The following is a 26337-nucleotide window of genomic DNA, read 5'->3' on the forward strand; positions in this document are numbered from 1 at the left end:
AGAAAGAGAGGACGGAGAAAGAGGAGTAGACCAATATGGCCTGTGTATTCAAAGCAAATCTCCAGTGATCATCACCAGCAGGCTGTGCTTTACGGAAAACTGCTGCTGTTTCCTTTGAGGGCCCCCTCCCAGCCAGCCGGGGGGAGGTGGAGAATCACAATCCCACCCAGTTCAAGTGCTCTCTCTCTCTCTCTCTCTCTCTCTCTCTCTCACATACACACACACACACACACACATACACACAGGAAAAGCTGGAGACAGTCTCCACAGCACCTCACACCACAGCCTCAGTGCACCTCGGCGGCCCAAACGGGATCCTCCCCTACTTTGATAGTTGCTTAATTACTCATGTGACGGCACGCAGATGTCTGGGATGCTCCAGCTCAAAGTTCTACCAAATAACTCGCTGACTGACTGAGTGACAGGATCCGAGGGGAGGCAGACGTTTAAGGAGCGGTAGGTGCAAAACCAGGACTATTTATAATTCATCAGCGGAGCAGTTTGCGGGCTGTCACGCAGCGTCCCTGTAGCACTGGGATGATGCTAAACCATGATGCTACTTGAAGGGCTGTCGGCTAAATAGTTCTTTGTGTACCAGGTGGCGGCAGGGACTTTGAACAGGAAAAGCATCTCGCTTCTGAAGTGTTGCTCTGCTGTCACGATTATGAAAGGAGAAAGTGTTGGGAAGGAGACGGGACTTGATTAACTTTCTATGTGTGAACGTTACTCTTATTGCTTTTATTGAGTTAATTGCAAGGAGTTTTGTTGATTTGATTGTTGCGGTTGTGCAACTTGCACACATTGACATCTAGTCATCTCGATAGAACTGAGGACGTTGAAATGGTACGGAATTGCAACCATCGTTGGATAGAAATCAAGATGAGTGCAGCATAGGACTTTATTTTAGTTTTTATTTTTTTATTTTGAAAGAATGAACTTTCTTCTCAAAGAGAGAAAAGAAGTGTTTCTAACATCATTTCTTACAAAAGAATTGTTTGACACACTTGTCTATATTGTGTGCTAATAAGTTTGACATCATTGATATTATTCACATGAAATTAATTAGCAAGAACCACTGCGTAAAAATCCAGATGTGTCATAACTTTCAAGTTCTTGAATTTTGAAATATGTACATACAGTATATACTTTGTTATCTCAAATAGATTAAAATAAAAGGGTTTCTGATATATATATATATATATATATATATATATATATATATATATAGAGAGAGAGAGAGAGAGAGAGAGAGAGAGAGAGAGAGAGAGAGAGAGAGAGAGAGAGAGAGAGATCTAGTAAGTCTTGCTACAATTGAGATTTCAGCAACATACTTTGAATGTCAAACAAATCAAAAGTATAATAACTGTAAATGACAGAAGTTTCTTGAATTTTGGAGATTTAAAAAAAAAAAAAAAAAAGTGTAACCCTTCTTCTCAAAATTATTTAAAAAATATATTTTTCAAGGCAAGTAAAATCCAACACAAGTCCAGTTCTAGTCCAGTTTACAAATCTTTAAAACCAAACACACACACACACACACACACACTCACACACACACACACACGCACACACACACACACACACACACACACACACAGGAATCTATTGATACACTGACTTTGAAAGAAATAATATTTTTAAATCTTACACTAGTCTATAATATCTAGTAATTTTGGTATCATTGAGATTATTACACTTATCTTAAATTGCAATAAACACTGGATAAGGGGGGGGGGGGGGGGGGGGACATCACAACTACAAATTACAGAAGTTTCTTGGAATGTTTAAAAACTTCCTAAACTGAAATGAATTGTCAAAACACCCCAAAAAGTCTTCTTCCACCCTAATTTATCACAGACCTTTCAAACTGGACCCACAGTCAACTCTGCACTGGTATTTACTTGTTTATTACTTTGTATAAGTCAGTGACATGACTTGCAACTATGATAGATTTGCAGTTTCAACACTAGCAAACACTCTTATCCACACAAAACCCCAATGTTGTGTAACTGCTTGTGTAGGGGTCCAAAGAGTTTGCTTCTTTCATGTTGAAGTGGCTCTTTGTTTGGGAAACCGGCATTCTGAATCTTAAATCAGAACCAGAGGGAGAAATGTCTGCTGAGAAAAACCACATTCGTGGAAACAGTTCATGCAAGAAAGGCATCAAGAAGACAGTAAATAAATAAAAAGGACAGCCCAAAAGGTCTGGCGCGGCGCTTTGTGCCATTAGCGCCATGCCATCTCTGATGGGAGAGGTGACATCTCGTCTCATAGCGTGACAGTAACTCGTAGTGGCACGCTCCATCTGTTCTCCTTCACTAAATGTCTTTTGAAGTAGTGAGGAAGTTTCACAGATCTGTTATTGTACGTTTAAACAATTCTCTTTGATATTTTTGGCTGTATTCTGAGGTTTGCGCAGCAGCGCCAGCATGTGTACTGTCTTGAATTACAATGATGAAATGATGAAAATAAATCATAGATAACTTTAGTCATAAACTGAATTTCAGCACTAAAATTAATGTTCTTTCCTCTGTTTGTTTTTCTCTTGTCAGCCCTTTATCTGTGAATCAAGCAACGCAACACGTTCAGCAATGGTCCCTCTGACCCTACGCACGTTCTTGCTAACAGCCATCATGGCCTCCAGTGGACTGACTCAAGCAAACATCACCGAGGAGGTCGCCAGCACCCTCTTTCCCATCTCAACCATCAAACCCATGGGACCTATCAGCCAAGCGGAAAATCTCTCAGGCTTTCAGAGCTATAACAAATCCTTACCCTTATGTAAAGAACCCACTTCCACTACAGAGACCTTCAGGATCATCAATACCATCATCTCATGTGTGGTATTTGTGGTGGGCTTGGTGGGCAACGCCACAGTCCTAAGGATTATCTACCAGCACAAGTGCATGAGAAATGGACCTAATGCTCTGATTGCAAGCCTGGCACTGGGTGACCTCATGTATATCACTACAGACATTCCCATCACCGTCTACAAGGTAGGTCCTCAACTCCCACAGATCTCCCAAAGATCTCTGTAATACTCCATCAACTTCTACATGGTTTAGGTTGGACACTACAGCTCCATAAAAGAGAGATTAATATACCATATACAAGTAATTCACAAGGATACATCTTTATTCACTAAGAAGAAACAAAATAGAATATAATAGATGTTTTACTTTATTGTAGAAAGAAGAAATCATGACACTACAAATTAACTATTTACGTATTTAAAATATATATATATTATACATTTTATGAGGACCTTTTTCAAAATAAAGTCAGTATTGGGGACTAAAAAGTCACCAACTCTAGTCACTAAGTTAGAGACATCCAGAAACACACCTGGATGTCCATGTTTTGGTCAGGCTGCCGTGAATAATTTAACTAAAATAGACATTATTATTGGTACATTTCAAGTTATCCTGTTCTACCTCAGTCTGTCCCCTAAACACCCGTACTATTTAGGTCAATGTTCAGATGAGATCTTGTATACAATAACACATCTATTTTCTAAATAGTGTAATGGAAATATTGCTCAACCTATCTCTGGTAGATTGTAAGTTTGAGTCTCTGAGAGGAGTATTCTACCACTGTCCTCTGTTAATCGAATATAGCCACTTGTCTGCAAATTCATGTGTATAGAAGCGTTAACTTTTTTCCCCCAAGCAGTCTTTTGGATGTCCTAAAAAAAAAAAAAAAAAAAAGAAAAGAGTAACAACTTTTGGTTTGAAATGAAGATGCATCTTTTTCACGACACATTTTTTTCATCTTCATTGACCAAGAAGCTGACCAGGTTGACACGGTACTTAACGAATAAGACCCTTAAGTGTTCTACAGTTTATCCCACTAGAGCAATCCATAAACGTTCAATATAGAATCCATCAACAGGGGATTTTCATATCACAGTTGGAAGATCCTCAACTATCCCAAAGAATCCTTAAGGAATTTTTTCTTTCTAAGAGTGTAGATGTTTTCAAAACCTTTGAAATATACCGATATCCCCCGAGGCTGGGTATTCAACCTGCTGATGCTTTGCCAGGTCTGTAAAATCATGCAGCTATTTTTAGCTCCTAGTTGTTTGAGAGGCATTTTGCCTTCAGTATTGTGTTCAGCACTGTGCTCAGTGGGTTTCAGGTTGTGGGATTGATCCAACCAGTCAATAATATTCCATGATAAACACCATGGTTGCTTTAGTATGCTTCGAATCACTCTCTTCCTGCATGGTGAAGTGACTTCTGCTGAGTTTGGACACCTTTGATTGGATTTCATCAGAAGTCCACTGTGGTACAATTTCATCTGGCCATAAGATTTGATCTGAGAACTGTGTTTTCTGTTCTTGAGGTCTATCGGCGATTACTCTTCAGTTTATTCCTTTCAGATATTGTGGAAAATGTTGAACAAGGTTCCTTCACAATTAAACATATGTTGTTTTGCTCTTACAGACTGTTCACAAATGCTGAGCTCACCAGTGTGTTCGTGCTTCCTAACAATCGCCTGCTTGCATCCATTGATTTTCTCACAATCACCGTTATGACTCTGTCTGATTGATTTACTCTGACTTTTACAATCGGGATGGTCTGCTGATGGTGTTGAGAAACAACAGCGATGGATTTCAGGTGCACTGTAGATCTCAGGTCGACTCTAGACACATTGTTTGATGAAGAGCACAAAGCTGACCCAGAAACAGCCAGTAAGCCATGATTTGTTTGGATGATAGGACTTTTATTTTTTTATTTTATTATTTTACAAAAGCTTGTACTTTGGCTTCATGGTTCTTTGGATAGCAAAGAGTTCTTAGATTTCTACTTGCAGGACTTCAAGCGAAGGAAATCATACATAGATCATTCAAAAATTCAAAACAGAAAAAAAAAACTCAAGGGTGCTTGATAGAACCTGAGCCAAAACAATCTAAATTACATTGCTGAGAAATTACTCAATACGCATAGAGATTTTGTTAATGACTTATACTTTGAAGTCCTGATCAAGGGATTTTACAAAATTGAATTGTTTAATAATGACGTAAATTAAGGGATTAACATTTAAATTAGGTTTTTGTGCGTGCGTATAGTTAATAACCATGATACAGTATGTGCAGATCTCAAAGTAAAAGCATGTAAAATAACAGCTGAGGAAGTTAAAAGAAGTTAAATTTAAAAATATGTAATAAACATGTAATGAAAAATTGGTATACTAGAACATACTGCAAAATAAAATAAGAGGAGCCTGTAATGAGTATTTTAAAACAATCGATCAAGTATTTGTTAAAAATCCGTTCACTATTAATTTCAATCATGTAATCTTTAAAAATATGACAAAAATAGACATAGACTTGACTTTCGTTGATATTTGCCACACATGTACATAATTCCGAGTCAAGTATAACACCAATTAAACAAGAGAGCAACTTATCAGTAAATGTAAATCTAAATCTGTTTTTAGGCTCTGAAAGTGTAAATGATTGGCGAATATTAAATCTAACATGTTCTGCGGTCATGTTTTGAATGTATTCTCAACTTTGCACTTATTACCTATGAAATCTCTACTCAGTTCAATTCAATTTTATTTGTATAGCGCTTTTTACAATGGACATTGACTCAAAGCAGCTTTGCGGAAATATATAAACACAGGATACAGATTTTACACACAGTGTGTGGATTAATTCCTATTGTGCGAGCCGGTGGTGACGGTGGTGAGGAAAAACTCCCTAGGATGTAAAGAGGAAGAAACCTTGAGAGGAACCGGACTCAGAAGGGAACCCGTCCTCATCTGGGGAACAGCGGATAGTGTGAAAGTAAAGGAAAGTTCATTATGGTTTTATATGGAGTCTGTTTTGTTTTGAACTAGTCCACTGTTCAAAGGAGACCCGAGTGCAAAACTGCATGTTGTAACTGCAGTCCCGGGGCCATAATAGCAACCGTAGTCCCAGCGACCACAATGAGAATGTCCATCTGGTATTGGAGTTGATTAGAGCTCCATCCAGAGGTAGGGCATCCGAATGGATCGGGCAGGTCTAAAAGAAAGTCCTACTTTCTCTAGTAAACTAGTTTCACTTTTTCGTATTAGAATATTATATAAACTGCATTCTTTCTACATCAGAGTACAAAGTGTGACAGAGGAGTTAAAAAAAAGGCTGTATTGGGGGGAAAAAAAGCAGTGATAAGGTTGTAAAATGAAACAGCCACTCAGAGTTCAGTCTCCCAGAACAGTGTACTGAGGGTCGGAGAGTGTGTCATGATGAGAGAAGCAGGAATCAGGCCAGATAAAACAAACACAGAGAGCACTGGCCTTCCACGGCACGGTGTGTTATCACCCATTAAACTCTGCTCTCTTATCTCCTACGATCCTTCAGGGAAGTGTTAAACAACGCTGAAAAATTCAACAGGGTCAAATATCCACTTACGCAGACCATATGAGTCTAATCACATAATGTGCACTCTAAAGTAATGATTTCATAGCAGACATCTGAGCGCAAATAATTTTGCGATGAAGTAGAGTGACTGTCAGCACACCGGATTCAATTATTTTACAATAACAAAAGTGTTTTCTTCCTCTTATATCACACCAATTTAACCATGATTACGCTTTCTCGTGAATTAAAGAACATGCCGTAGGTTTTATCCGTTTCTAGTTACAGCTACTGTTTGTGAAAACATCCGTGAAACAAGTTATTTCCTGTTATCACTTACATTATAGCAGCTATAAACAGTTCTTACCTCACCAGCGTCTCTGTTTTAGACATACACACCTGCACCCACTCACGCACTCTGCTGTGCTGTGTGTTCATGTAGTCAGGATGCACCCGTGAGGAGTTTCCTCCACTACCTACATCATACATAATCCTCCTTCCTCCTGTTTAACAAAAGTCAGTTCCTATCCGCAAGAATACTCCAAGGCCACGACAGCCTTTCAGACCACCAGACCACAGGAACTCGGAGTAGCATGAGATCTCTTTGTCCTTCTTGGGTTCCTGTAATAGATCACAGTCTAAATGATGTGATACACACACACTAATGGGAGCGCAGCGGTTGACTTCTTTAACAAACAACCAGAATGCAGAATCAGGATTAGATTAGCTTCCATATGGACCATGGACCAATGAACCATGCCACTGCCTTAAGCCATACAGAGGGAGACGTTTTGAAATCTTAAAAGTGGCAGAATAACATAATCAATGCAAGATGTTTGACCTTAGACCTTAGAAAATGTTAGAGAAAAAAAATGCGCATCGTATTTCATTTAAATCCTTACAGACTGTATAAGTACAGACAGACCCCCGTTGTATTATTGCTGTGTTACGTATGCCTCGGCGCTCAGTTAAAAGATCCAATGGGTTATTTTAAATCAGTGCTATGACGCATTTCCGTTATGAAATAGGAAATGCGTCATTTCTGGCAGTGTTGTTTACATTCGTTAGGACAGTAAGACAACAAGTTTTCCTCCATGTTTCTCTAATTATTATTCATACATACCGTTTGAAGCCTCTCTTCGGCTTGCTTGAAGGGTCTTTGCAAGTATTGTTACATATCTGATGAATATCAGGTGTTCATCTTTGGGAGCTCTGGCAAACAGTAGCTGTAAAATATTGCTATTTATAGAGTAGTAAAAGAACCGGAAACACAGGAGCCATGCTAGAAGGACACAGAAGTAAGTGTTTGTGCATTAACATTAACATTAAAACCACTGACAGGTGACGTGAATAACAATGATTATCTCGTTACCGTGGCACCTGTCAAGGGGTGGGATATGTTATGCAGCAAGTAAACAGTCAGTTCTTGAAATTGATGTGTTGGAAGCAGGAAAAATGGGCAAGCATAAGGATCTGAACGACTTTGACAAGGGCCGAATTGTGATGGCTAGACGACTGGGTCAGAGCGTCTCCAAAACAGCAGGTCTTGTGGGGTGTTCCTGGCATGCTGGTATGCAGTGGTTAGTACCTACCAAAAGTGGTCCAAGGAAGGAACACTACTGTAGCACAAATTGCTGAAAAGGTTATGATAGATAGGTATCAGAACAGACAGTGCATCACAGCTGGCTGTGTAGCTGCAGAGTGGTCAAAGTGTTGACCTCTGTCCCCCACCGAAAGTATTAGAACTGGACTAGGACCAGTGGAAAAAGGTGGCCTAATCTGATGAATCACGCTTTCTTTTTCCATCATGTGGATGGTTGGGTGCGTGTGTGTTGCTTACCTGAGGAAGAGATGGCACCAGGATGCACTATGGGAAGAAGACAAGCCTCATCACAAGTGTGATGCTCTGGGCAATGTTCTGCTGGGAAACTCTGGGTCCTGGAATTCATGTGAATCCTACTTTGACACGTATTGTACAAACTACATAAACATTGTTGCAGATCAAGTACACCTCACAGCCTCGGCTGTGGCTGAGGTGGTAGAGCGGGTTGTCCACTAATCATAGGGTTGGCGGTTCGATTACCGGCCCACGTGACTCCACATACCGAAGCGTCCTTGGGCGAGACACTGAACCCCAAGTTGCTCCCGATGGCAAGTTAGCGCATTGCATGGCAGCTCTGCTCCCATTGGTGTGTGTGTGTGAGTGTGTGTGTGAATGGGTGAATGAGACACAGTGTAAAGCGCTTTGGATAAAAGCGCTATATAAGTGCGCCATTTACCTCTTCATGGCAACGGTATTCCCTAATATCAGTGGCCGCTTTCAGCAGGATAATGCGCCCTGGCACACTGTACAAATTGTTCAGGAACGGTTTGAGGAACATGATAAATTCCCCAGATCTCAATCCGATCAAACATCTGTGGGGTGTATTGGACAAACAAGTCCGATCCATGGAGGCCCCACCTCACAACTTAAAGGATCTGCTGTTAACGTCTTGGTGCCAGATACCACAGCACACCTTCAGAGGTCTAGTGGAGTCTCGCCTCGATGGGTCAGAGCTGTTTTGGTGGCACGAGGGGAACCTACACGATATTAAACAGGTGGTTTTATTGTTATGGCTCTCTGTGTACATGCATAGTTGCACAGTAACCTGAGCAATTTTTTTTGTGTGTGTGTTACTGAAGTCCACACATTACTTATGCATTTTTGGTCCAATTTTAACAGCCATTTCAAATCTGTCAAACGTCATTTTGTATATCCATTTCATTCACATAGATAGTAGCCTGCGCCTTTATGACTGAAAATAACTGCCCGGGACTCTTGCCAAGATGGCCACTGAGTGGACAGACTTCACTAGAAGGATTTACTCGCTGTATTAAGTGCTGACAAACATGTTATTTGGGAGACATGGACATCCATCTCGCAGGACCAATTTACCTGTCATACAAAGGAAGTCATACACTATATGATTGCATTATATGCAGACCAGCACTCCCAAAGTTCACTCACAAACTGAAAGCAGAGTTTCATTACGAGCAAGTTTGACGTTGAACTTAAACCTCTTCATTTTCAGTCCCGCTGATTTAGCTTAAAGGGAAATACTTTTTTTTTTTTTTTAAATCGGAGACTTTTAAGAGGAGATTAAACACGTATCTATTCTACTTAGCTTTGAATGGATTTTTATTCATGACAATGACAATCGAATGTACTTTATTCTCTTTTCCGCTCATTACATATTTAAATATATAGTACATCATACATACGTAATATACATTATATAATTATACATTAAATACAAATTTAAGCAATGTTTTAAACTTAAGTCTTCGACAATGAAGACAGCCCTATATGGGACATATTTCAATTAAGCACAGCTGACTATTGGGTTTCATCCTGAACCACACCCAATACATTATGTTGTGGTGGTGTCTTATTTATATCAAACTGTTTGGTACTGCGGTATACAATTTTGAAGAGGATTTGTAGTCTCCTGCCTTTCTGTGTCCTAAAATATCAATCAGATACAGCAGCTTGGGAAGCATCTTCCTTAATATTTCTTCTCTGAGGATCCTGTCATAAAGTTGCAGGGCGATCGATTCTCCTGCCGTAATCCAACTAGCAGCTGTATTCACAAAATCATAAATGCAAAGCCATTTCACCTGCCTTAATGATAAGTAATGAAAGGCAATCTCGCTTTGGTTCTCTTGCAGCTTCTGATGAGAAAATGGCCGCTGGATGACACCACCTTCGGCGTCTTCCTGTGCAAAATGGTGCCCTTCATTCAAAAATCATCAGTCGGCATCACTGTGCTGAACCTGTGTGCACTCAGTGTGGACAGGTACGTCCTAGTTTTGACTGTGTCCTTCTTGTGGTATGTATTTTATAGCACATTACCAAAAATGAAGCTAATGGTGGGTAAACAGATTTCTCAAACAGTTATAAAATATTATTGATCGGATTACGTGATTACAGAAAGATTATTATTATGGAGAAGCTTGTAATGTACAATACAAGACAACACCAACTTACCAACTGGTGTTTGCACTACTTACAGTATGTACATAATGTTAGCAGTGTACAGTATCGATATCTAATTCAGGACCCCCTATAGAAATCCGTTCCTCATATCACGTTTTCCCAATCCTTTCAGCATCTGATTTAACCAGACTTCTGATTGCTCATGAGATTGACGTATGTGAGAAACCAGAGATTGTACGAATGCCGTGTAGAGCTGTGATTTTGTTCAGTTCAGTTTAGCACACTTTCACTGGTTAGACCTTTAACCCTGAGGCTCAGTTGAGGAGAAAGTGTAGGATTTCAGGAGTAGGTTTATGTTTGGGGTCAGAGTCGGGGCAAGAGCTTAAACGTGACGGTTTGCGTTACTCAAAATGCTCGGAGGGTGTTTTTTTCTTCTTCTTCTTCGCCGTTTAGGACAGAGCTCTACGTACATCTGTCATAGATAAAGCAGTCCTATTTCATTTTTAAATATTACATGGTTTATTGCGTGTGCTTTGTTATTAGCTCTCGATATCCACCATCAGATCAGTAACATATGGTGCTGAAGGTTGTTTTCACAAACCGAGCGAAGGAATTCATGCCCCAAAACAATTTTTTAACCTCAAAAATATTTGGAAAGATCACATTCTGCGCAAAATACTACAACACATTAGCTACTGTGGTGTAAATTAATTAAGGAGTCTTATGTTTTCTCACGGTGATAGAAGTGATATGACTCACGGGCCGCAGTCACACCCCGCAGTTTCTGTAAAATCAGTTCCCATGAAACACTCAACAGGAAAGATTAATGCATTCGCTCATTTGGGGTGGTGTCTGGAAGAAAAAAAAAAACACCAGATGTGGGTTACTGAGGCCAGAGACTTCCCAGAAGGGTTTACGGTTGGCTATATGGTCACTGTTTTATATTTGAGGCAAAGAACTCATACACAAGGTACACTTTGTCAGTAAAACTACAAAGAAGTTATGATCACCTTAACATTTACACCTTTTCTGAATGAATTGGTTTGTATTTAAAATTTGTATATCAACGTTTCACTGTTTTTATGTTTAGTTAATAAACCCTTGTCGTATTTTCACTATACATATATGCAAACCCAATTCCAAAAAAGTTGGGACACTGGGTAAAATGTAAATAAATGTAAATACAAACAGAATGTAATGATAGAACAGAATGCAAATCTCATAATCCTATACAGTGGGGGAAAGAAGTATTAAATGCGTCAACATTTTTTTCAGTAAATATATTTCTAATGAGGTTATTCACATGAAATTTTCAACAGACATCAGTATTAACTCAAGAAATCTGCAAATATAAAGAATTCACAACGTTAAAGTCCACAAATAAAGTTATGTGTAATAAAGTGGAATGACACGGGAAAAAAGTATTGAACACGCTAAGAAAAAGCAGTTCTCCAAGGCACGGAACCAGCTGAAATCTGTAAGTAGTTAAAGAGTAATTATACCTCCTACCTGTGCAAATTAATATCAGCTGGGTTAGTAAATTGATGGTCTATAAAAAGGCTTTTCGTAACCAAGGTGCCACATAAAATACCTCTTATGATGGGTAAAACAAAGAGCTCCCCCAAGACCTTCACAATCTTATTGTTGCAAAACATATTGATGGAATCGGATACAGATGTATTTCAAAACTTCTGAATCTTCAGTAAGCATCATTGGGGCCATTGAATTCCATTCCATCATCAACCGGCCATGCACAGGAGCTCCACGCAAGATTTCTGACAGGGAGTCAGAAGAATATTCAGAAGAGAAGCCCAAGAGCCAAGGACCACTCAGAAAGAGCTCCAGAAACACTTGGAGGCAGCAGGTGCCATCGTCACAGAGAAAACAATAGGCAATGCGCTCCACCGCCATGGCCTCTATGCATGCTCACCCTGCAAGACTCCATTACTAAAGAAAAGGCATGTCGAAGCTCGTTTAAAGTTTGCTACAACTCATTTGGACAAGCCTATGAAATACTGGGAGAGTGTAGTCTGGTCAGACGAGAGCAAAATGTAACTTTTTGTCTGTCATACTACACACCATGTTTGGAAAAGGGAATGGCACTGCACATCACCTTAAAAACACTACACCAACCAACAGTGAAGTTTGGAGGTGGAAGCATCATGGTGTGGGGCTGTATCTCATCACATGGTACTGGCAGACTTCATATAATTGAAGTAACAATGAATGGAGCCCTTTAGCGGGAGATTCTTGTGAAGAATCTGCTGCCATCCACCAGGATGATGAAGATGAGACGTGGGTGGAGCTTCCAGCAGGACGACGATCCAAAGCATACAGCAAAGGAAACTCTCAATTGGTTTCAGCGAAAAAAAATCAAGCTGTTAGAATGGCCCAGTCAATCACCTGACTCGAATCCAATTGAACAAGATTTAAAGACAATATGTTTTGAAATCACCCCTGAATACTGCGGCCCATTAATTTCTTCATACAGGAAGTGTCTTGAAGCCGTCATTACAAACAAAGGCTTCTCCACTAAGTTTTAAATAAAATTCAGTTAGCGTGTTCAATACTTTTTTCCCGTGTCATTCCACTTTATTACACATAACTTCATTTATGGACTTTAATGTTTGGAGTTCTTTATATGTGCGGATTTCTTGAATGAATACCAAAGTCTGGTGAAAATTTCATGTGAATAACCTCATTGGAAATATATTTACTGAAAAAAAAATGTTGACACGTTCAATTCTTATTTCCCCCACTGTATGTTATTCACAATAGAACATAGAAAATACATCAAATGTTTAAACGGAGTAAATGCACCATTTTTAAGAGAAAAAAAAAATGGTCATTTTGAATTTGATGGCCGCTACACATCTCAGGAAAGTTGGGACGGGGCAATAAACGACTGGAATAGTAAGTGTTACTAAAAAGAAACAGCTGGAGGAACATTTTGCAACTAATTAGGTTAATTGGCAACAGGTCAGTAACATGACTGCTTATAAAAAGAGTATCTAAGAGAGGCAAAGTCTCTCAGAAGTAAATATAGGATGGAATCTGTATGGAAGCATTTGTTGCTCTAAAGCCTGTATAAACCTTAATTTGACACCGAGGTTATGAGACATGCACTGGCCTTCTTTGTTTCTGACACATATATAACTGTTAGCAACTTTGTGAGTACTACAGTGCTGACTCAGCTCAGGGCACAGCTGTGTTTGATTTATATCCAGCCAGCTTTGAGGAAATGTCTCGTCTCATCTGATTCACAACCCACTCTCTCTGTTTAAGCATCTGAAAGGTTGATACAACGCCACTTGGTGAAATAATAATGACCCATCGTTGTTAAACAGGAATGTACAAACGAGTCATGAAAAATATAGTTCCGCATAAAATCTTCATGCGCCATTTTACAGGAAACACACACGAGAGAGGAGTTATTAATGCAACACACAAGCAAACACGGGATTGATGAAAGGAGAAAAACAAGCTTAACCATAATCAGTGGTTCTTTAATATTAACACACAGAACACTGGATTTCATTCAAATTATATTAACTTCTTTCTGTCATAAGATTGTGTGCAGATTGTTCTGGCATTGGTGGATATCACACTATGGAAGGAATAACGCATGACAGGAATAATCCTCGCCATGGTGGTGTGATAACAGTTTAACGCCACGCTTTATTCCTCGTATACCACAGTGATTTACCATCTAATACACTTTTAAAGCATTAAGAAGTGGCACATTGTGCTGTATTAAAACTTTTTGCTTTTATTGTTATGGACCACCCATAAAACAAATTACTTCCTGTTCACACTTACGTTATAACATCAATAAACAATCGTTACTTCACCAATCTGTCTTTTTTAGTTCTCTTGAGGTTAATAAGACAAAAGCTTGACATGTTTCTAATAAATCACTGACTGTTACAAAGCGCTGGCACTGTAGACTTCTTCTATAAACATTAAATAAATGTCTCCACACACCAAAAAAAAAAAAAAAACGCCTCACCATAGCAACAATTATATGTTTTTCTTTTGTAAAATAACAACATGCTTTTAAAATTTGTTTATTAGTCTTAGATTATGTGGTGCGTCTGCCATACAAGTGCGTGTTTGTGAGATAACATTCAACCAAGTGTTCTTTGGGCCGTTCAAGCTTCCTAGATGGGTTCTAATTGGAATCTTTTATGGAGAAACTATCTGGTTTGTCAAAATCAGTCGTAATCGTTGAGCAATGTCATTACTAAGCCCTTGAGAAATGGCCTTTGACCCTTTACAGCCCCAAGGGCTGTAACACAATAGTTGACCCTGTGCTCTGACCTCAACTTCATTCCATGTGAAAAAAGAGTTTTCCTTGTGGTTTACTAAAGTTCATACAGTGGGGTCTAAAAGTCTGAGAGTTCTAGTGAAAATGCTTCTGATTGGCATTCTTTATGAATTAAATACAAAGGGTTTCATTACAAACGATATCAGTAATAAACTGAGTGAATACTTCAATCTTGGGAATTTTTATATGAATTTCAGAGTTTCTTAGTATTTGGTACATCCCCTTTTGCTTTGCTTTAATGACAGTGTGCACTCGAGCTGGTAATGGACTCCACAAGTTTGTGTAGAACCTGATGATCTATGTTAGATCAAATCCATCACCGTGTCATCTGAACATGTGCTTCAATGGAAGTGATGAAACTCGCGGAAAATCTGACCTTTTGTACAAAGGATTTCATATCACAAATCTGACCTAGAACTTGTGCAGAGCCTTGAATACTGAATAGTCAAAATTTCCTCTTTTGTTTTAGAATTTGCAAAATTCTAATGTAAAAATGTTTATTTCCAGTTTTAAATAATCCCAGATTTTCAATGTGGTCTCAGACTTTTGGGCCTGACTGTACATAAATTTTCCACAGTGACTACGTTTACATGGACAGCAGTAATCTAATTACTGACCTTACTCTGAGTAAGATAATAATGTGATTAAGGTGTTTACACGAGTCGCTTTTAGAATACTCCTGTCATGTTCCCGTTTTACATGTTTTAGAACATAATTAGATTAACAGCCCGTGTCATTACGTCACCGCGCCACGCCGTCTGACGCCCCTCCAGAATTTCACGTATCAACATACAGTTCGTCTTCGTTATGGAACCGTATACACTTTTGGGTGTTTTTATTTAAAAAATTTTACGAACGCTTTAAGTGCAGTTAATTATTTGTCATGCTATACGTGCTAATAGACGACTGCTTGAAGCGGTGGGTGTGTCCCAAATCGCGTAGTTACCGTCTATATAGTAGCCGAGATACATGTATTTTTCTCCACTACAGGCCTATAGTAGGAAAGTATGCGATTTGGGACGCAGCCGAACTCTCTTGTTCACCGTAAAACGTAAAACTGCCGTGTGTGTTTACATGTCACTACTACACGTCCATAATGCGACTAAAACAGGAGTACTCCACCTGTCTTAATTAGATTATCGCTTACTTCGATTATGACCTTAATTAGATTAAGGTAAGTAAAAATTGCTGTTTAGATGCTAGTTTCTTAATTAGAGTATGATCTTAATCGGACTAAGAGTGGATTATTGTTGTCCATGTAAACGCAGCTAGTGGTAAGACTAAACCTGAAAGCCAATCCACTTGAATGATAATGGAAGTGAGAACCAATGACTGCATAGTGCAGGTGTAATTTCCAGCCAAAGTCTTACACACCCATTTTTGGTGCTCAAGTATTTCGTAAGGCGATGATTAGATGGTCATGTGGTCACGATTATGGTTAGAGCTAAAGTCTTCAGGAAGGTTGATCTCCAGGAACAGCATTGGTGACCATTGGAATAGTGTATACGTACGTCTGCATGTCATAACAGGGGGTGGAAAAGTGAAGCCAAATTGTCTCTAAAGCCCTCTAGTGGCTGGCTGCAGCACAATTTTTAACCCCGACTATTCCCATGTAAGTGAATAGAAAACTAGGCAAACTTGCATTAAACAACTTGCATTCTTTTTCGAGAGTTCTGTTGTTTTGACAATTTAATTTGACCCTGATACTTTCCCTAATATTTTTCTTTACGATAAATGCGTCTATTAGGAGTTGTTTGATGATAAAAAAAAAAATATTGCGTGTTTGATGAGTTGATTGACAGGTTTGGACATGACAGTTGAGCCCCATGGAACTGTCTTAAGTCCAACAAACCTAATTGTCTATAGCTCTATGCTGTAGGTTAAGCACTTAAGTGTATGTTAAATACATGTTAAATAATCTTAATCAGAGCTGCAATAGGCACTGCAAGTGTATACATTTCTCACAGTTCAAGATGAGTGTGTCCTGCTCAGTGTGTTTCTGTTTCGCTCCTTTACAGGTACAGGGCTGTTGCCTCGTGGAGTCGTGTTCAAGGAGTCGGCATTCCTTTACTCACCGCTGTTGAAATTTTGCTCATCTGGGTGCTGTCGTTCATTCTGGCCGTGCCTGAGGCGATAGGGTTTAACATGGTGTCCTTCTCCTACCGCAACATGACTTTCCATACCTGCATGCTCAAACCTTCAGACTCCTCCGAATTCATGCAGGTAGAACATTCACTGCAGAAATCCAGCAATGCAATACACACAGTGCAATGCTTCTGATGATATAAAGTATCTCATCTTTCCTTTAACTAATACTTTGCAATGGATCTCCTATTGACACTGAGCATGTCAATGAGATATTTTAGCAACACAACTGTTAGATTGATCCTAAAATACCCAGTGCCATGTCATCTGAATCAATAACAATGACAAAAGAAATAGAAGAAAACCTTCTTAGAAACTTTTTGTTCTACCTTGTTACTCTGAACATAACTGTTACAGTAGAGAACTCCATTTGAATTATAAACCAGCTTATAAAATCTTCCCTAAACCATAGTACGTTAACTAGCTAAAATTAGTTTTAAAAGCTTAAAACTAGTACTACTGTCTGTACTGTTATATAGAATTTCTCTAAAACTTTGTATATTACCTTGTTGCTCTGAACAAACTGTTACCAGTAGCAGCAGTAATAAACTTAATAACTTAATAAAAGTTCAGTTCTTAAATTTTTCCTAAATTATATGTCATTTTAAAAACTAGATAGAAAATAGCTTTTAAATCTTAAAATTAGAGCCATGTGGTCTCTTTTTAAAAACGTTTTATTCAAGCTTGTTGCTCTGAACATATCTAGTGACAGTATCATAAATTAAACTTAGGCTCATGAAATAGCTACAAAGGGGTTTTTTTGTCGTTTTTTGTTTTTAATTAAAACTATTGCTATATAGAATTTATTGAATATTTATATTAAAAATATATCAACAAAATTATATAAGAAATATTTAAAAAATTCTATATAACACGTGAAAACATCCAATTTATCAAATTTGTAGCTGTAAACGTAAAACCATACTACTGATCCATTGCTCAATAGGTGCTTCTCAAGACGCCTGTAGACATCTTTAACTCCTAATGTAATGGGTGAATTTGAATTTAAAAAAAAAAAAAAAATTCTATGAAATTTTGTTGAATGTGACCCAATGAGTAAGAATTAACATACAAGTAATAGCTTGCACAAGTATTTAATTGTGTGCATGTTTAATGGTTATAGTACAAAATATTTTTTATTACTGTTTGATGAGCAGAACATAAACCTTAACTGTACTCGTTTGTTTGTAGAGCTCTATTATGTAGAGTCATGTAGAGAATCTCTGTCAAACTCACGAAAAGACAAGAAAAAATAAGCTGTTTTTCTGTTTCCAGAGTTTGTTACAGAACACTCTGTCTCAAAGCCTTGATGAACTCAAAAATGCTCGAAAAAAAAGAGAACAAAGACATTTAAAAGTAGAATAAGATGGAGACAGAGGCGATCCAGGGGGGCGCACAGAATTGGGGTTTCTTGCTCACGAATCTGGAGAAGTTAATTGATGACAGACCTTAACAGTGTGCAACTGGAAGCAGAAAGCTGAGCCACATGCGTGGAGCAGGAATGGACTTTCTCTTGCGCACTATAAGATCAGTCATAAAACTCTGATTCATTACAGCAAGCTATTAGTCTGCTTGTTCCTAGACATACATCTATCTGTGCAGGTCATATCCATCATGCCAGCTTTCATGGCTGATTAAGTTAACCTGATAGCTTTGTGCAGGGCAGAGTATTCAGAAATGTTAAAAATATTCCAGACTATATATATATATGACTAAATATAATTGTTTCCCCATAATTTATGAGAATATAGATATTTTTGCTTAAAGGAACCTTAACCCATCTTTCCTTCATGTGTAGTGTATGTACAATGTTTGCATTTAAAAAAATTTTAATCATGTGTGCATTAAATCTGTCCTACCTCCAGCTATATGTACAAGCAAAGGACTGGTGGCTGTTTGGATTTTATTTCTGCATGCCACTGGCCTGCACAGCAATTTTTTACACCCTCATGACCTTTACGATGCTCAGCCATAGGAAAGGAACTCTCCGGATTGCCCTAAGTGACCACCTCAAACAGGTAAACGATGCTAACCATTACGCTCTGTTTATGGGGGTGGGAATCGTTGGACATGCCCTTTTTACCCCTTAGTATAAGAGTTAGAAGTGAATGCAATGTACATTTTAAACCTATTTCAAGTACAACAGTGGTTCTTAGGGTGTCCCTTATTTCTTAATGAAGGGTGGTGCTGTGGTGTGGCAGGTAGCATTGTCACCTCACAGCTTCAGGGTTCCCATTGCTCCTTGGTGTGTAATGGTGCCTTGTAATGGACCCACATCCCATCCAGGGTGTATCTCAGTGGCATACCCAGTGTTCCTGGGAATAGCTCTGGATCTACCACAAGCTGAAGATGAATGATTAAACAGAGGTTTGAAAGGTACACTATATTCACTTGCCCAGGGTGAAACATGCAGGCCAAAGGTACAAAGTGTATACCTTTAAGGTTCCACCCCAATGTGATGGGGTTTAGCCTGTCTTAGCTAAAATGCGTGCTTAAATTTTTGGGGTTAGTATTACAACAAAACAATCCCTGAATTAATGTAGATCACTATGTACAATATTCATTGTTTAGCAATCTTTTTAGTAAAGTTGTGTATAAATGTCTTCGTAATGCTGATGGTAATGCTAATAAATTGGTAATGCTGAATGTTGATATATTTGCATGCCGACAAAGGCCAGTCAGATCATTCGTTCACAGCACAGCTGATTTGCGTTTAGCAATGTGCACAAAACTCCATAAAAGGTAAAGTTCGCCGACAGTTGAAAATATAGATATATATATATAGCATATATAATATATAATATAGAGCGCCAATCAATTGAGCTTCACATTTGAAGTAAATGTAGTCTTCTCAAAAGTAAATGTAGACAAGCTTAGGAGCTTTCGTAGGACACAAACGTGTCCAATGTACACCAAAGAGTCTGTTTTTACGAACGAGCCTGGAATGTTGGCCTCTTTCTTTTCTACAGAGGCGAGAGGTGGCCAAGGCCGTTTTCTGTCTGGTCCTGATCTTTGTGCTCTGCTGGATCCCCCTGCACCTCAGCAGAATCCTGAAGAAATTGGTGCCCAATCCTCGTGATGAAAACCGCTGTGATCTGTACAGGTGAGTGATAATCCATGTCCATACATTGGGATGCTAAACGTCCGTTCTTGTGAGACTTGTTGTATCTTACATGAGTTGTTGGGATAGTACGTTAGGGATAGTACGTGTGAACCAGCAGATCCTAATCCCTCCTTCTGATCACCTTTTGAGCAAATCTGTGTACCTTACACCAGTTGTTAAGTAGTAGATAGTATCCGAGAACATTCTAGAAGCTGTGTATTTCAAAAGCTGGTGATAACTGTTAAATGAAATCACATTTTTTAGCATCCTCTTGATCCTGGACTATCTTGCCATAAACCTGATCACCATCAACTCCTGCATCAATCCCATCATCCTCTACTTTGTCAGCAAGAAGTTCAAGAATTGCTTTAAGGTGAGTGAAGCTATACATGCTAACACAAGCCTCCTAACACATGATAAGCATTACCACTGCTCCCTTTCTATGGGCCTCTGCAGTCTGAAAGCTGTGGGTCTGAAATTCTTCAACAGTAAAAAAGCAATGCTTGATTCCTGGAATTGCTTGGACCCTTACCAGTACCTTATCCATCACAGGCACATGTAGAGATAAGCAGAAGGGGTTTAAGGAACGAAGGGTAACAATGGATGTCATGTAATTGGTGTCAAAAATCGTATTAAGGAATAAAGCCGTGGCCCTTTCAGGGATTTCTCTAAATCAAAAGGTTGTGGTGGTATATGATGTATTATGCCATATTTAGCTAAAATTACACATCTGTGATTTCAGTCTAAACTCTGTAAGTAATGTTGAATATTTCTTGAACAATATTCCTTATTGTTTCCACTATTGTAGTCTTGCTTGTGTTGTTGTTGGCGCCGCTCAATGAACCAAGTCACCAGCATGGGGCAGATGAACGGCACAAGTAACCAGGGCAAAACCCAAGATCCCAAAAACCTCCAGAATGATCGTACCATCCAGAAGTACAGCTATTGAACAAATTTGTGATGTATACCGCATTACAATTATGCATTTTGGCAGATGCTTTTTTTTTTTATCTGAAGAATTGAACTGATCAGACATAGAGTGACGGTTTGCTGGTACTGGTATTCAAACTCACAACTGTCCGATACGTAGTCCAGAGCCCCTAACCACTGAGTCACCACTTCCCACTCATAGTGCCACCTCTGGTCTGGAAGACCAACCGAGTTTCGTCAGAAACGAGATTTGCCGTCAGTATGGAAGACACCACCCAGTCATCTATAATGTCTGAAGTTAAGCTTTCAGAGGAAACTAGTACTACTCTGTGCTGGACACAGACGGACTGAAGCTGCTTATACTGTATACTGTATATGTTTTCATACACACAACACAATGGGGCTGATGTATGCAAAGTCCTGCTCCCAGAGCAAACATTCCCAGAATCTTCTGCGGGGATGTTTTGCCGTGAGAGAGAGGGCAAGGGTGGAGGGGGGTCAGCAGGATGCAGCTGAACGTCATCTATAAATGAACCCAATCAGAGGCCCAAGAACACACAATAAATAGGCTACACAAATACATGTATAAGCTATGTCTACACTTTCTCAAGGGACAGGAAACTGGAGGAAGGAAGAGTTAAGTAGTGTGTTACAAATCCTGCATATGGGTGTAAATATGGACTGCACAAACCTCCACCAAAAAAACCCCCCAACTCTCCTCCTTCCTTCCCATTGCTGCTTATGAGTGCGGTCTAAATTCAGATCTATTCAGATCCAGGAAGCCTGATTTTACTTTCATTCATACTCATATCCCTCACTTCAGAATAGTTTTTTTTTCCATCCTGAATGTCTCTTTTGTTTTATTTCGATGGGTTAGTTTCAAAGGTCCATTTTGTACAGTGCAATGGTAAAGCATTTTCACAATCACAGATTTTCTGCGTTTTTGGAATCGATAATCAGACATCAACTTTTAGCATCCTGATCAGATTTTTTGCTGTTGGGTTTTTGTAGAAGCATGCTCAACAGCACCACCAATGGTTATAAGACAAAATACACAGAATGGTATAAAGAAGCATGAAGCGAGACTGGGGCTGACTTCTTTCTATCCCGGACTGTAGATTCATGCAGCCTGTCAGTGAGAAGTCATGTCTCTCGTGTGTTAGAGAGAGTGTATCAGAGTTGTAAGATCATAGCAGCTAACTAGCACTCAATTCAACACCTAGCGTGCAACGTAGCTAGATTAGCAAAAAGTATGATGGATAATTGACATTGAAATTTCTAAATAGACTAAACTTCATTAAACAGCTAAATTTTGTCTGTATTTAGCAAATACAAAACTACAGAACACAAAAGGCATTTCCATACAAATTCCAAGTTGATTTGTATCTTATATGTATTCAAAATTCTTCCCATCCATGTATCTGAAATTATTGTCATATTAGATGGATGAGACTGAATGAATATAGACTGCACACAGTTTTCTGTTTCCTGATAGAAACCAGAAAGATCCAGTGTTCACCCATCTGTTTGTAGTTTTATACTTAAAAAAACAAAAACAACAACAACAACAACAAAAAAATTCCCGATCTTTTGATGATCATCCAAGTGTTTTATTCCAAAGCTAAAACAAACACTCATGTCAGCGGTTGCTCCATCAAACCCTGCATTCTTCCAGATTTATATATATATATATTTTTACAAGTAGGGTCATGAACTCTGATATATTCTGATAAATTCAGGGAGATACACTGTTTTTGTCCATTTATACCTTTCTTACATATGACATCGATTAAAAATCCAATCACTTTGCCAACTTTTGTTTGAATTTGTCCCCATTTCTAAAAGCCCTTCTAAAAGTTCTTCGTACATTGCTTACCAAATCCAAATTAGAAATATACCGTACCTACAAGAAGCGATTAAGGGACCAAGCACTTTCTGGTTCCACCCCTTAGCGATGGAGGAAGACCAGACGCCATTGGTACTAGAAGCCATTGGGACTATTAGCACTAGTAAATTAGATGATGATACATCAAGTCGTTCCTGAGATATGGCCATGGGACAGTTATTTGATGTGGTCTCATGATTCTGTGATCCAATGACACCTCCAAAAGATGTATGCCAGTTTTACTGTTGGTAATCATACAAATTCGCTCGTCATTCACAATTGCAATTATTTTTCTAATCCCAAACTGTACCAGTATTCTAAATTTGCATTTCAAATGAATTAATATATCACCACTCATTATCAGAAGACCGTGTTAACGGACAACGTGCTAAAATGCAGGAAATCAGAGATGGCGAAGATATTCATCTTTCATTGCACTGTACACGAATTGAGGAATTTCTGCTACTGTGTTCTGTATAAACCTGCTTCCATGTTCCAATACTGCTTCATATAATCGTATAGAAGTGTTCCGAAGTTCTCTGTGAACACATAACCGAAATGAGAAGGTGCTCTGAAGCTTGATTAACTGTTGAAGGAACACACATAGTGGATGATTCCTTCCTGAAGTCTTCCAGCTGGGTTAACTTTTCTTGTCTAGCCATTCACTTAGAAATACAGAGGATAATGACTTCTGACCCTCTTCAAATTTTAGAATTAGCTCACAGAGGCTAGCCAACTTCAACAAACCCTTGGTAATAATGTTGAAAGGAAAAAAAAAAAAAGACCATTCTAAGTTCAGAGCGAGGGCTTGGGAACGAAGAGGCCTCTGCATTAAAGTGAAAAACAGCCAAGAGGTCTAAAAATGTCTCTTTACTTGTAACACTGTGAATGCTTACCTATTACTCACTGTGTATACATGATGTATTATTTCTATTGTACATATTTACGCTGAAGTACATAAGTATATAAATATATTCCGAAATTTTTGCGGGAGTTATGGATTCCTCGTTTGAAGATTAAATAAACCAGCGTATATGAAACGTTGCAGTAAATAGCATCAGGGACAGAGGGAATTTATTGGATGCATAAATTCATTAAGTTGTTTAGAGTGAGACGAGAAACCAGAAATGATTTTTTTTTTTCCAGCTGTTGCATTGTATATGAAGAATCAATCGCACTTTTCATGAAAAGATTATTTCGATTGTTTAGATTTAGATCTATACTGTACAACATTGTACACAACTTTACACTATGCAAACCAGTGCCAGTGTTTTAGTGTCGACTAAACATATCAGCTTTTTATTTGTATTTTATTATATTATTTTTGAATATATTCATATCACAGAACTGATCAAACCACTTCATGATGTCTCAGTGAAACGAGAGATTCGGTCCATAAGAGCAGCTCGCTTCTGATTCATTTCCAAACCGGGACTCATCGGAGTCAACCTTTGACCTACACAAATTCATTCGAGTGCCGCCTGAGGATTCATCCCTCACTGAGACCCGGAAATGAATATTAATAAGTTGTTATTAAAAGATATTTTGTTTGTTATTGGCTTGGTATCTGTACGTCTCAATGTTTTTAATGTGTTTCAGAGTGTTTATGTACAGTATGTATTCTTTTTTTCAGAAAAATAAAAATCTTATAAAGCATTTGTGTTGCTGGTCTGAGAGAAAAGTCGCATTTACATGTGGTTTCTAGACACATTTTTATTATGGTATGTTTCACACAGTTTTCAAGTGTAGTTCATGTAGTTTTTTTTCTTCCACATACAATATTTCCAACCTTCATTTATTCTTCATTTTTTAAATTTAATTCCTTTTTTGGTGATTTTCTCACATAATTCATTAAATTTGCGTGTTAGTTTTTTATTGTTTTTTTTACATGTAGTCCTTTGGGTTTTATTTTCCACATGTATTTTTTTTTTTTTTTTACACATAGGTCTTGTGGTTTATTTTTTTTATATAATCACATACGTATTATCCATGTAATGTCAGAGTATAACATGGAGAAATGCACCTTTACGATGTAATGATTACATGTTACTCACATAATCACATGAGAAATACAGTATATGTGAGGATGGGGGGGGGGGGGGGGGGGGTGGAGAGGGTGGGGGGCTCCCAAAAAAGACAATTTTTTTTTTCCCAAAACCACAGAAGAAAACACTTTCCGACACTGTTGAGGAGTCTTTTAAGACTTGGTCTAGTCCAGAAGTTCCCAGACTTGTGTGCCACTCTAAGCCTTGACCATCCAAAACCAATCTTTTTAGTCCAGAGCTATAATTTCAAACTTAATACGTCCCTATTTAATCAATGTTTCGGAATATTTTCATGTTTCTTGACTTGTGTTGTTCCACTGAGTTGGAGTCATTCGATACGGTCGTGTCATTGATACTAGTAGAGCTAGATGGATGGAGAAATTAGTTTTTGTCCAACTCCAGTTACACTAGTGCAGTGTGACAGGATAGTAAAAAAAGACTGCAATAGCACGTATGCTATTACTTTAAATGTGGGTTGATTGAAAGTGACTCCAGGTAATGTTTCAAAGTAGTAGCACACAAAATCTACCTTCATAGGTCGAGCAATTTCTTTTAATACCACTGAGACTGTATAAAGAGGCCCTATCTTCTTTGATAAATTTCATTATAAGTTCCCTGTTTTGGATTTGTGCATTTAACTCAGATTAGAAATGATCAATAACATTTACGATTAGGGCCTTCAGTGATATCAGGACTATTTTCAATTCTGGAGTCATTACAACATCCACAATTAATAATGTTTAAGTACACTTTTACATTCCGGTTAAAACTTCAAGCCAAGTGAAACATGAAATTAATCATTCACGGACAAAAAAAAAAAACAGGATTTTTCAAGCAGACAGCTCTGATTTAGATGGACCTGTACGAGTCTCTGAAGACTCCTGGTTGGTTTTTTGGAAATTTTCTCTCTCATGGTCTTATGAATGCTCTCAAAAGAAAAGAAAAAAATCCTGCCTTTTGGGAGAAGGGAGGATGGTTTGATGAAGAAGGAATTTGGTGGGAAAAGTTTGTGCTTGCCAGAGAGGAACTGAGTGCACCTCAGAGGACACAGAGGAGCCGAAGACGTGATTTTCTACAGCATCGTTCAGACGCAAAGCTCGTTTTAATTACCACGTGTTAAAAGTTAAAGGTTTTTCACTCTACAAAGATCAGAGAGAAGTTCAGAGGTCTTTTTTTTTTTCTCCTAATGATCAAGTGTCATTCTCAAGCCTGTGATTTATCTGTCTTGAGCTTCTCTTACTTTGACACCATGACCTCATGAATATAAATCCCTAACAATCAAAAAAAAATAAAAATAAAAATAACTATTAAAAAAAGCATTATAGAAAATACATATTATATTTAAAATACCTACCAAATACATAAATATTCAAAAAGAGAAAAGTATAACTATATATACATATATATATATATATATATATATATATATATATATATATATATATATATATATATATATATATATATATATATATATATATATATATATCAATGTAAAATATACAAATATAGTTATAGAAAATATAAAAAGCTGTATGTCAGGTTTAGGGACGTGATTTGAACGAACTCCATTAACC

At 38.2% G+C, this 26337-nt stretch overlaps 1 protein-coding gene across 1 annotated transcript; it reads left to right on the forward strand.

The window, feature by feature from the left end:
* The first annotated feature begins 204 nt into the window (after positions 1-204).
* On the forward strand, positions 205-24371 carry ednraa (endothelin receptor type Aa). The gene is made up of 8 exons (XM_017463637.3): positions 205-456; positions 2553-2996; positions 10058-10185; positions 16671-16875; positions 18663-18815; positions 19767-19900; positions 20165-20273; positions 20709-24371. The coding sequence occupies exons 2-8, from the start codon at positions 2592-2594 to the stop codon at positions 20847-20849; spliced, it is 1275 nt and encodes a 424-aa protein (XP_017319126.1). The 5' UTR covers positions 205-456; positions 2553-2591; the 3' UTR covers positions 20850-24371.
* The last annotated feature ends 1966 nt before the right edge of the window (positions 24372-26337 follow it).

This window comes from Ictalurus punctatus, chromosome 3, assembly GCF_001660625.3.
Source record: "Ictalurus punctatus breed USDA103 chromosome 3, Coco_2.0, whole genome shotgun sequence".
NCBI classification, from domain to species: domain Eukaryota; kingdom Metazoa; phylum Chordata; class Actinopteri; order Siluriformes; family Ictaluridae; genus Ictalurus; species Ictalurus punctatus.